A 12,724-nucleotide genomic window follows, 5' to 3' on the forward strand; every position below is an offset into this window, starting at 1 on the left:
CTATCATTTTTATGTGTCACAAAATACTATTCTTCTTTGGAATTTTTCCAATCATTTAAAAATGCACAAACCATCCGTAGCTCTGGGGCCACACAAAAAGTGGTGACAGGCTGCATTTGGCTTACGGGCCAGGTTGCAGACATTGTGTTAAAATAAAATCCATTTCTCAACTAAACTTTATCCTCGCAAAGTCAGTGGGGCCATTTCCTATGCCATTATAGAAACCCAGTGGCTTCAATTATCCACCCATGGAAGCCATGTCCAGCCTAGAGAGAGGCCCAGACAGGCCCCAATCAGGCCCCGATCTGGCCACTCAGGATTAATTTCTCATCAATGAGTATCAAGCAGAATCCATCCCCTACGGATCTTCACAGCATCTTCACAGGTGCATGGAGATCAGCGGCCCCTTTTCTTTTGGTCCCTTCCCACCCAGAGGACGGCATGACATCCTTTCCTCTCTCACCAGCTCATTGCAGGCCAACCCTTTGGAAGCACAGTCAGCAAGAGCATCCCCAAGGAGCACATGGCATCTGCCCAAGATCTGGACACCGTCTGGTCCCTGGGGGTGAGGTTCAGGCTTGGCCACACTCTTGTCTCGAGGTGAATATCCTGGGACCTGGGAGTCAGAAATGACACCGAGTGTTCTCTTTGCAGGGTTACCTCCAGTACTCAGTCCTTTTCTATGGCTACTACGGCAGGGAGAGAAGGATCGGGAAAGCTGGCTACCGGCTGCCCTTGGCATATTTCCTGGTGGGGATGGCAGTATTTGGATACAGCTTCATCATTCTCTTAAAAAAGTATGTCTGTTCCGTTCCTCAAAATACATGCCAAAATGATACGTATGATCTTATTTCATCTTGTCACTCACCCTGTAAAGTCAAGGCATAAGTCTACCCATTTTACAGATGAGGAGAACACGGATAAAAGAGATATGCGCTCATTTTAACCAACACTGATCGAACACTTACTCCTTTGTGCCAGGTTCTGTGTTGGGTCTGGAGAGACAAGAATCAAATAGATTTAACAGTTAATGTCATTTTAAACAATGTAGGTGTTACTGACCAGAGTTCTTGGCCTTCTCCAATCAATAGAAATTGACTAGAGGCCAGACAAGAAATTCAGGCAAGGCTTTACTGGGGCCCCTGCTGCAGCAGGGGGGATGGAGAACAAACAACAGTTTTCCTTGCTTCCTTGCTCCCTGGGGGGAGGGGGGGTGCTTGTTTCTTATAGGGGGTGAAGGTAAGTGTATGTCCAAGGGGTAGGGCCAGGGGGGTGGCTTAGGAGTTTTGCCCACCCCTTTGGTGTGTTGTGTGCAGGGGGTATGCACGCTACCCTCCTTTTGCTCCCAACAGCCTGTTTTTGCTCCAGGCTCTTCAGAAGTGGTAGTTGGGGTTTGTTTGTTTGGTCTCTTTGTAACTTTTGGGTCCAGAATTTGCCCCAACTGCCACGTGCATGTAGTTATTTTTAATCCCATACAGTTTCTTTGTGTTTTATTTCTCAAGAAGAGGTGTGTTCCAGTGTCAGCATTGCAGCACTGCCGCAGAGGGTCCCAGCCTGTCTCATAGGAACTGTGCTAATGGAGATGAGAACAAGTTGAGTTAGGTGCCCAGAGGTTGCAGAAAGCAAAGCATCCTCCTTTGACTATATGTTTGCCTGTGACCTAGTTACAAATTCTGCAGAAACCAGTCTTGTCTGTGTTGTGATGCAGTTCGAACAGATAGTTGGTTATTGAAAGTAGGGAACAGTGCAAAGAAAGCAGACTGGCTGAGGCCTCGTCTGTAAAATCGACAGGTTGGCTCAGAAAATCACCAGGTTCCCTTACGGCTGTCACAGTCTGTGCTTCTATGTAGGAGCTAGATAAATGCAGAGTGACAGAGAGGCTCTGAGCCCAGGTAGAAACTTGGCCTCCACCTGTTTGGCTAGCCTACTCCTTCCCTCTGATTCGTGTGTACCAGTGAGCCTTCATCACACTGCCCCTTGCGGCATCTTTGCAATGTGCAGGTAGAAGCGATTGGGATTTTAAAAAGATAGAACAGTCCTCATCACCGTCACTATCATTATCAAACAAACAAAAATCTAGGAAGATGCACAGTGACTTGAGGACTTTCAGTTCACATGAAGCTTTCCAGCTTAGCCTCTGGGTGGCCTCAAAACCCCACAACTCCACCTAGAACACAGGCCCTTTGCTAAATGTCACCATTTAAGAGACAAACCGATGTAAACTCAGGAGCAGGAAATATGGATGGACAGAGAGCTTCTAACAGGAGAGATGGTCTAAAGACAGGGAACTTTCACGTGAGGAGGGATAGTGACCTCTGCCTTCCCATACATCTGAGGGAAGGTCCTGTCCAAGAGGGATCTGACATGCTCCTGGTTAGTGAGGTGGGGTAGTTACTTCAACTGACAGGGGCTCCAAGAAGATGGATTCAGCTCAAAGGAAAGAATTTGGTTTCACAATCACAGCTGCACAGAGATTCAGGGGGTGCGCACACCCGCAGGGACCTCCTGGCCATCAGTGATGGGAGAGCTTGTGCAGTGAACTCACCCAAGAGTTTGCTATTCACACTGTTCAAAGGTGTTGGCTGAGGACACAAGCCACAAGCCGGGGTGAATCCCGCCGGAGCGAATCCCGCCGGAGCTCTGCTTGCCCACACTGGATGGGGCTCCTTGCTCGCGTGGACTCGCAGCCGCCCCCTAGTGGCTAAGCCCCTTTCTGGTCCTCTTTTTTTTTTTTTTTTTTTTTAATTTTTATTGGAGTATAATTGATTTACAATGTTGTGTTCATTTCAGGTGTACAGCAAAGTGAATCAGTTATACAGATACATATATCACTCTTCTTAGATTCTTTTCCCATACAGGTCATTACAGAGTACTGGTTAGAGTTTCCTGTGCTATACAGTAGGTCCTTATTAGTTACCTGCTTTATGTGTAGTAATGTGTATATGTCAATCCCAATCTCCCAATTTATCCCTCCCCCCTTTACCCCCCCGTAACCATAAGTTCATTTTCTACATCTATAACTCTATTTTGGTTTTGTAGCTAAGTTCATTTGTAGACTTTTTTTAGATTCCACATACAAGCCATATCATATGGTATTTGTCTTTGTCTGACTTACTTCACTTAGTATGGTAATCTCTAGGTCCATCCATATTGCTGCAAAAGGCACTATTTTGTTCTTTTTTATGGCTGAGTCATATTCCACTATATATATATATACAACATCTTCTTTATCCATTCAACTGTTGATGGACGTTTAGGTTGCTTCCATGTCCCTGGCTATTGTGAATAGTGCTGCAAGGAACATGGGGGTGCGTGGATCTTTTCGAATTATGGTTTTCTCCGGTCCTCTTTTGCAGGATGGCTAAGAACTCCCGCACGAGCCTTGCCAGCGCTTCCAATGAAAACTACACGTTCTGCTGGCGGGTGTTTTGCGCCTGGGATTACCTCATTGGAAACCCAGAGGCGGCAGAGAGCAAAACCGCTGCCATCGTGAACAGCATCAGGGTGAGTAAGTGAGCCTGTCCAGGCTGCCAGGAGCCAGGGCCCTGCAGATCACAGCCTGTATTTACAGCATGGACCGCTGCTCCTCTGCTGGGGGCCGGCATGGTCCCCTTCCCATGGCGCTCCCAGACCGGGGCAGCCACAGTCTGCACCGTGACGGGACGTGAGGTGCCCCCACACGTATCAAACAGTCCTATGGTGTACAGGAGGAAAATATAGGAACTTCTGTCTTTTTTTATTTCACCCTTCTAAAGTTTCAGTGTGGGTATCTTTGTTAATGTGCGTAATGGATTACTACCATGTTGTATGTACATAACTTGCAAACGAATAAATACATATATGTGGGGGATGGAAGCTTTTCGTGTTAACTTAGAGGAAAGTGCAGTCAAAAGCATTCAGAGACCTGGGTCTACTGAACGACACAGACAGCTGAATGGTGCCCCCTTCTCAGTAAAAAATTTATTTAGATCATTTCAGTGATCTAAATAATCTACTCCTCCGTCTCTTCTTCCCATTCCCCAATTTCCATTTTTATCTATTTATTATTATATAAAACACTGATGTCCATCGCATCTAATAGGATGAAGTCTAGACTTTGAAGTTATGATGAAAAATACTGGATAAGTCATTTCTTTCATAAACTATTTCTAAAAATTTGTGATTAACGATAATGCTAAGCTTTCGATACCATTTGTGTCTTTCTTTAAAGGAGGCTATTCTGGAAGAACAGGAAAAGAAGAAGAGCAAAAACCTGTATGTATGAAGGCTCCCCATACTGAACTCATTGATAAGCTGCTTTAATTTAGTACCAAAATCACGAGACTGTAGCTTATTTTCACACATTGTCAGGCAGTTCTTCTTTCTTCTTAAAATCTATCTGTCTGGTAATGTGGTAGGTGGGAACTCCATGATTTTTCAATAGCAGTATTTAGGAGTTGTTCCTCCTTTCAAGGATCTGATAGTAAGGTGAGAGATCTGAGGTTGATCAGCTTCCTATTCTTTTACTTAGATAATAAAAGATATTTTTAGCACCAATTTCTAGTTAGTTAAACTAAGCAAAGACTAAGTTTATTTAGCAACAAATCTCTGAAGTCCTAGGACACAAATAGTATCCAATGCTTGTTGACAAACTTCTAGGGTGAGTTCTTGGGTTTGGAGTTCTTCTCGGTGTTGTGAGGGCTCCCTTGGTGAGGGTGAGGTCTCTTGGCCAGAGATTGGATGACACGCAAAGGCCGTTCCCAGGAAGGGGCAATGACCCTGTCCTCCTTGGCCAGACAAGCCTGCTCATCCAATATCCTCACTGGTTCTTTTTTTTATTATTAATTTTTACTGGAGTATAGTTGCTTTACAATGTTGTGTTAGTTTCTGCTGTACGGCAAAGTGAGTCAGCTATATGTATACACGTAGCCCCTCTTTTTTGGATTTCCTTCCTGTTTAGGTCACCACAGACCACTGAGTAGAGTTCCCTGTGCTACACAGTAGATTCTCATCAGTTATCTGTTTCATACATAGTAGTGTATATAAGTCAATCCCAATCTCCCAACCCATCCCACCCCCTCCTACCCGCCTTGGTAACCGTAAGTTTGTTCTCTACATCTGTGACTCTATTTCTGCTTTGCAAACCAGTTCATCTGTACCATTTTTGCTAGATTCCACATATAAGCGGTATTACATGATACTTGTTTTTATCTTTCTGACTTAATTCACTCAGTATGACAGTCTCTAGGTCTATCCTCACTGGTTCTTAAAGCCCCAGAGTTAGCTCCTACAGTGCAGAATGGCTGTCCAGGGGAGTGCTGGAGACCTGGGGAGCTGAGGACACACCCAGCTCCTGAGAGGAAGCAGGGTGTGGTGGTGGGAAGGACTTGCCATAGGCTGTCTGAAGATTCATTCTAGCCCTCTTTGTCATTGACGTCCATGACCCTGAAACTCCCTTGACTTTACTGGGTGTCCACTTCCTCACCTATGAAATGAAAGGATGGGACTGCATCCATGCTTCTCAGAGGGCGGAGAGCACCCACCCACGTCAGAATCACCTGCGGGCGCTGCAAGTGCAGACCCCTTTGGCCCCACATGATTGACTGGATTAACATCTCTGGGAGTGAGACCCAAGGCCCCACATTCTTAGCAGGTCTTGCCAAGCAAAACTCACAGATGGTTTTTATCTTCCCTCCAATTTGAAAGCTCCAGCCATCCTAAATGCATTCCAGTTCAAAGACGTCTCACTCAGTGATTCATTACTACCAGCACACAAATGAACAAGAAACCGAATTCTCATCTCTCTTCCACACACAAATCCTGAATCCTCCTGATTCTGTCAAAACTTGAGGAAAACAGCTGTGTAAGACGTATTCTGGGCTCCCAGGATATTATCACAGGAGATGGAAGGAAAAGGGCATAGAAAGGGGAAAACTAACCTGTGACTACCTGCTTCTCCCCTCCAAGCCCATCACGTGCATTCTCTGGTGTAATTGCCACAAGGACCAACAGTGCTGGACTGAGGGAGGGGGGACCAGAAATACAGGGCCTGGGGCATCACGTGGGTAGCACGACCCTACAAATGATGACAGCGTGATCTGGGGACGGGAGGAAGTGAAGGAGCACTAAGGCGGTGTTAATCTCCCATGGTCTATGACTCCTTATCTACAGCTCTCCTCTGCCAGAAGACAGGGTGACACTTATCATTCCATTTGGGAGTAAGTTTCCTCGTTGTACAGAGGACAGGCTAAGATGCAAGCAGAAGGAGATGTCCTGACCCGCCCAAGGTCACCCAGAGGGTGGAGAAGGGATGATACACCCTTCGAATGCCCCTCCACATCCTCCTGGCCACACCTCTTCCTCCAGCCCTCACTGCCGGGCAGGCTGTGCAGGCTGCCAGCAGCTGCACGCATATGCCCCTCAGAGCGCCTGCTGGTACCCACTGCCCGGGGCTCCTCTGAGGCTGCAGTGTGGGGCACATACGAGATCCCAGTCCACACGCATGCGTGCAACCGAAAGACTGGGTGTAACACTGGGCGTTAGTGCTCTGGAGCGGCCCTTGACCACCAGGGAACAGGAGCTGATGGCAAACACTTCATTTTCACCCCAGCCAGGCAGTTCTGAGATGCATTTCATAGGCCCCTCAAAAGGCCCTGCAGTTGCCTCCAGCTGTGGCCCCGCTCCACCCACACCTTGTACCGCCTGCCCTTCTCTCCAGTCTCACTGCCCAGATGCCTGCTTCCTGGCATCACTTCCCAAAGAAACTATTCACATACACACTTTTGCCTGAGGTTCTGCTTTCTGGGAAAACAGATTAAGACTGACCCCAAAGTCGGAAGCAGATGTCTTAAAAATAAGCCAGTTGGAGTCAATGAGTTTTCCTCCATGAAGAGTGGATTTTTTTCAGTTAAAACTGGAAACCTAGATATGAATACAGTAAGTCTCCTACATACGAACAAGTTCCATTCTGAGAGCATGTTCACAAGTCCAATTTGTTCATAAGTCCAACAAAGTTAGCCTAGGTACCCAACTAACACAATCGGCTATATAGTACTGTACTGTGTAACAGATTTATAATACTTTTCACACATTGTTTTTAATATATAAAAAACAAACAAACATGAAAATAAAACACTTTTAATCTCACAGTACAGTTCCTTGAAAAGTACAGTGGTACAGCACAGCAGCTGGCATACAGGGGCTGGCATCGAGTGAACAGGCAAGAAGAGTTACTGACTGAAGGAGGGAGAGGAGGTGGGAGATGGTGGAGCTGAAGGATTGTCAGCAATAGGAGATGGAGGGCAGGCTGCAGTGTCACTCACGCCTGACGTTAGTGACACCAGGTTCCTTGCTGGAACAAGATGCACGGTCGCATCTTTGAAAGTTTGCGACTTGACAGTTCGTATGCAGGAGACTTACTGCAGTAGCATCACCGTTCGTTCGGACATCTGCCCGCAATTGTAAGAGGCCTTTGGGAAGTGAAACCCAGTGAGGAAAGAGGAGCCCATGTCCCATCTCCTTTATTTACTTGTTCCTCCAGCAAATATTTATGAAGTGCTTCTATGTGCTGGGCCTGTTCTAAGAGCTGAGAATACAGCCGTGAAGAGGACTTTAACTGAGCACTTGCTTTCTAGAGGGAAAAGACAGATAACAAATTCCAAGTAAATACGTGGTACAATATCGAATTCATAGTGTGAAATGACACGCAGGTCCATTACCTCCCTTCCTTTCTTTCTCTCTCCCTTCCTCTCCTGAATACCCGTACTTGAACTCCTGTAACTTAAATGTGTATACACCACAGGACTTCAATTTTAAGTGGCAAAGCAAAGACCGAAACCCAAATACTCAGGTGCCAAAACGTGTGTGTGTGTGTGTGTGTCTGTGTGTGTGTGTCTGTGTGTGTGTGTAAAGCCCCACTGATGCTGGTGGGCTAGATTTATAACTCGTTGTTGATCTCTTAGGAAGTGAGGGATTCTGGGCAGGGGGTAGAATATTGATTCTTCAGGGCCAAGAATCCACTTGGTAGTAAATGTCTCCTCATCCTTCACTGGCATTTTCTGTGCATCGGTGTGCCCTCTGCAGAGCCTGGTCCATCGTCCTCACACCTACCTCTCCCTGCAGGGCAGTGACCATCTGCCTGAGGGTCATCGCCAATATCCTGGTGCTTCTCTCGCTCGCTGGGAGCATCTATCTCATCTACTTCGTGGTAGACCGGTCCCAGAAGCTGGCGCAGTCCAAGAAGGAGCTGACGCTCTGGGAGAAGAACGAGGTACCCACACAACAGTAGCTGCCCCTCTGTTTCATGGGTATTTCTTAAGTGGGTTCACTGGAAATAACTCCATGGAAAAATTGCAGTCCTTTTGTTCTAGAGCACAGACTACAAGGGCTTGGGACCAGAGTGGCAACACACAGGCTTGGCTAAATGATTTCACTGGTCTTAATGAGGAAGATTTTGATTCAAAAACACCTTCAAGCATTTGCACAGTCTTTACCTTTGAGTTTTGCTGCTGACTGTGCTTTGCTTTTCTGGCTTCGTGTTTCTTTACATACACATTTCCAGAAACTGACTTCACCTAGACTTGCATTAGCACCTGCACTGTCTTCCATTGCATGTGTCAAAGTTGACCATGCAGGCATTATTGAACACTTAGGTGGTTTCCATATTTCTAAATCATAAATAACACCTCCTAAACCAGCCCCCCGTCAGTGGCTTATTTTTTAAAAGCTCTTTCTCCTCCATTTATGGGAATAGTCCCATGAATAGAAAATTACCAAGAGGAAGGTTATAAACAACTTTATAATTCTTAATATTTATTGTAAGACTCTTGTCCTGAAAACTTGGTTCAATTTACCTGTAAAGATTTGTGTGGCAGAAATAGCACAAATGCCACCTCTCAGACCACGTCTATGAAAATGATAATCACCCTTGGGATTTAAAAAACAAAATGTATCAATTTATCTTCCCTGTACAATAATATTTTAAAGTCTGAGACTGCATTAGGTAAGCTCTTCTCATACCTCTTTGTATTTTATGTCAATTAAGTGGGTTATATAAATATGGGCTTGTGTGTAGATAGATAAATTTTTAAAAGATAAATTCAGAAATTATTTCTTCCTTTAGCTGACACCTCTTGTGTACCAGCTAAGCCTCCTCTTTCATTTGCAGAGAAAGTATGTAAGTACAGAGAAACAAGAGCCAGGCGTAATTCTCTAGATAATTAATCCTCCGAGTGCAGAAAGGATATTAAATTACCTCTCAGCCTTCCCTTTTCTATTCTTAACAGCTGCAATTATTTCCTTTTTCCATCCAAGGTAAGGGAAGTATAAATAGAATGAGATGGTAATTGGAGAAGGTGGCAGAAACACCAGTGCATCCCGAATGGTGTGTACGAGTGTCTTCAGATTAAGGAGTGTTCCTAGAAGAAGTAAACCCATGGCAAAGTGGCTTTTTGAAAACAGCTAATGAGCTGAGATTTAGGGGAGGTTTTCCATGTAAGAACTGCACGACCCTCTGAATACCGCCCTCCCCGACCAAGCATTAGGCTGCAAGACCAACTGTGAGGTGAGGGAGGCTGGGATGAGGGGCCCAGAGGAGCTCAGCGGGCCACGCGCTCTCTTGATAGGTAAGCGTGGTGGTCTCCCTCGTCACTATGCTGGCGCCATCAGCCTTTGACCTCATCGCTGCCTTGGAGAGGTACCACCCACGGACCACGCTGCGCTTCCAGCTGGCAAGGTACTGCTGCCCTGCTGGGAAATGCCTCATTGTGGGTCACCCGTCTGGCCACCCACTGTAGGAACTCAGTCCCGCAGGAACCAGGGCTTGCTTCGTTCCCCCCCAAAACTTAGCACAGGACTTCCCCTATGGATGCATCTCAAGACAAGCAGGATACCACGGGAGAGAAGGGTGGGAAGAAGAGGGAAGGCGGGAAGAGGAGGCAGGGAGAGAGGAGGAGGCTGGAGAGGAAGGACCAGGAGGAAAGGACAGAAGAAACGGATGAAAAGGTGGTGATGCGAAGGAGAAGAGGAAGAGGAGAAGGGAGGCTGTGGAGAGGACAAGGAGAAGTGGGGAGAAAAGGCAGAAAAGGCAGATACAAGAGTAAGAGGACCAAGGAGATGATGGAAAGCGTGCCCTGTTTTGTTCACGTTGAGTCCCTCGGTGGATTGACAGGGAGACAAGAGAGACCCATAGTGTCTTTCCAGATGTGAAATGAACACCATGCTTTGCTAATAATTCCCTGAAACATGGACTCAAAGAGGTTCTTGTGGGTGAGTCAGGGGGCGTCGGGGCTGTGCCGTGTTGGTCCCTGGGTGTGAATGCAGGTGGTAAACGCAGCCATGAGCACAACAGGCCAGGGGCGGGGTTGGGGGTTGGGGGCGTGGTCAGAGGGGCCGGCCCCCTGAAACCACATTTCGTCTCTAACACTGGCTTCATCACTGTCTTCCTGAAAATTCTCTGTTAGGGTGCCTGTCGCAGAGGGCGGCGCTATCTGAGCCCCACTCACGTGCCTCTACAGTGTTGGGACTGTGTTTTCTCTTGGAAAGCTTGATCGCACGCTACAGAACCAATTTCCCACAGATGACTCTGGGAAGAACGGCTCTCCTTCGGGAGTCGGCAAATGTTTTTTCGTAAAGGACCAAGTAGTGAATATTTCAGTTGCGCGGGTCAAGGCAGTCTCTCGCCGCTCAACTCTGAGGTTGTAGCAGGAAAGCAGCCACAGACCGTACATCATCCAGGAGGTGTGGCCCTGTTCCTTGCAACTCTATTTACAAAAATAAAAGAGGGTAGGATTTGGCTAAACGGCTGCAGTTTGCCACAGCCTAGAAGTCCAACTGTCATTTCAAAGATCGAGAAACGTCACTCGAAAGATGAAGGGGTGTGCGGAAGCCCCTCACCCAGGGTGGCTCTGCGGGAGACGCCCAGCCCCCGAGCTCGAGCCCTGGTCTCTGTGCTCCGCTCGATCGGCACCTCCTCTGTTGACCTGGGAGGGAGAAGTGCCATCCTCAGCAGCTCCCTCACAGACAGGCATTGGGGAGAATCGATTCTGTGATTGCATTTGGTCTAACAGCAATCCTATTATGCAGATTGGCCTCGTTATTCTTGTTCAAAACTAGAGAAACAGAGGCGTCAAGAGACTTGTGTTTAATGAATTCAGGCTAATTCTAGAAATAAGAGTAGGACATATTATTTTCGTCCCATTAGCTCACCAGCAGACGAAGTTCCCTTTTATTCGAGGCACAGTGAGGACCAGAGCCGGGGGATACCAAGACGGCAGGAGGTGAAATTCACCCAGTCCTTCCTTCAGCCAACACCTCCAACACCTGCTGAGCTGCCTCTGAGGGTCCTGCACAGTTGCCCACCTGTGAGCAGGTGTAGATGCCCCCACCGTGCCTCACTGCTTCGACCCCTCGGTGCCCATCTGACAGGCTCAGCCCATATTTCAGAACCAGACCACCGAGACCCTGAAATCACACCCTGCCTCTTTTTAACTGTGTGAACCTGAGCAGGTCACTTAGCCCTCCCATGTTCAATGCACTCGTCCCTTAAGTGCGGATTATAATAACGTGGTCCTCACAGAGTTGTGAGAATCACGTAAGACAATGCCTGGAAAATCACTTTATAAACCAGAAGGCGTGACACAAGGACATGTCTAATTCACACTACACTTCAGAGCCCCACTCCCTAAGCTCACACACTGTCTGCTATACCAGTGGTTCTGAAATACTCACCCAGAGATGGGCTATAGTGGAATCACCAGGGAAGGCGATAAAAAGATTCCAGGACCCCATCCAGACCTCTGGAAGCAGCCTAGATTCTGGAATTCTGTATTTATTTTTAATGTCCACAGTCTGATTCGGAAGGAAACCAAGTGTGGCGACCACCCACTGTGTTAGCCTGAGCATGGTGGTCACTCCCAATTGTGGTTGGTCTAGAATCATGGATTTTGTGGGGTGGTCTGGTCATTCAAGGTGGGCTTGTGGCTTTCAGGGTTCTCGTGCTGTATCTGGGAAACCTCTACAGTCTGATCATCGCCCTCTTGGACAAAGTTAACAGCATGAGTATTGAGGTAAGTGCTATGTCCTGGGGACTTACCCAGCCAATCACTGCCTCCCACATACACCACACACACATACATGCACATATACACACACACACACACACACCACAGACACATACACACATATATACATATACACACACCCATACACACACGCATACACACATATATATACACACATACACACAAACACATATGCACACATACACATATATACACACACATATACACACACATTCGCACACACAGGGTCGTCATCAGTGTGGCCAACATCACTGCTTGCACTTGCACCCTATTCGCCATGTCCAAAACTCGATTCATTTGTGGTCTTCTCAAAATAAGAGTAAGAAAACGAGTCCCATTTCCAAGGTAAAGAAACTAAGGCCAGAATTTTCGGCTAGTCAGTGACAGTGCTGGAGTGAGAACCTGGTTCTCTTGACTCTCTTTCCTGGAGTTCCTTCAGGAAAGGCTATCAACAGCTATTGTAAATTATCCCAGGAGAATGGCAGGCCATGGGACTCGCTCAGAAAATCAGAAGAAGATAAATGTCTTATGGAGAACAGTACAGGGCAGGCCCCACCATGCCAACCCAGCAGGGGCATGCACTCCCAGCCTCGGGTAGCTTTGGAAGTCATTTTAAACCTGCCCCCCCTGTGAGGATATCCCAAATGGTAGGGGAAGGGAAGGCA

General features: G+C 47.0%; 1 protein-coding gene across 1 annotated transcript in view; it reads left to right on the forward strand.

Annotated features, from left to right (window-relative positions):
• Window positions 1-12,724, forward strand: part of TMC3 (transmembrane channel like 3) — a 45,160-nt gene that overhangs the window by 16,064 nt on the left and 16,372 nt on the right. The window contains exons 6-12 of the mRNA XM_057724377.1: window positions 467-565; window positions 655-797; window positions 3,357-3,504; window positions 4,211-4,254; window positions 8,101-8,248; window positions 9,603-9,712; window positions 11,966-12,044. Of these exons, the coding sequence (XP_057580360.1) occupies window positions 467-565; window positions 655-797; window positions 3,357-3,504; window positions 4,211-4,254; window positions 8,101-8,248; window positions 9,603-9,712; window positions 11,966-12,044 (771 nt within the window). The remainder of the gene's footprint in view (window positions 1-466; window positions 566-654; window positions 798-3,356; window positions 3,505-4,210; window positions 4,255-8,100; window positions 8,249-9,602; window positions 9,713-11,965; window positions 12,045-12,724) is intronic.

Source organism: Hippopotamus amphibius, chromosome 2, assembly GCF_030028045.1.
Source record: "Hippopotamus amphibius kiboko isolate mHipAmp2 chromosome 2, mHipAmp2.hap2, whole genome shotgun sequence".
NCBI classification, from domain to species: domain Eukaryota; kingdom Metazoa; phylum Chordata; class Mammalia; order Artiodactyla; family Hippopotamidae; genus Hippopotamus; species Hippopotamus amphibius.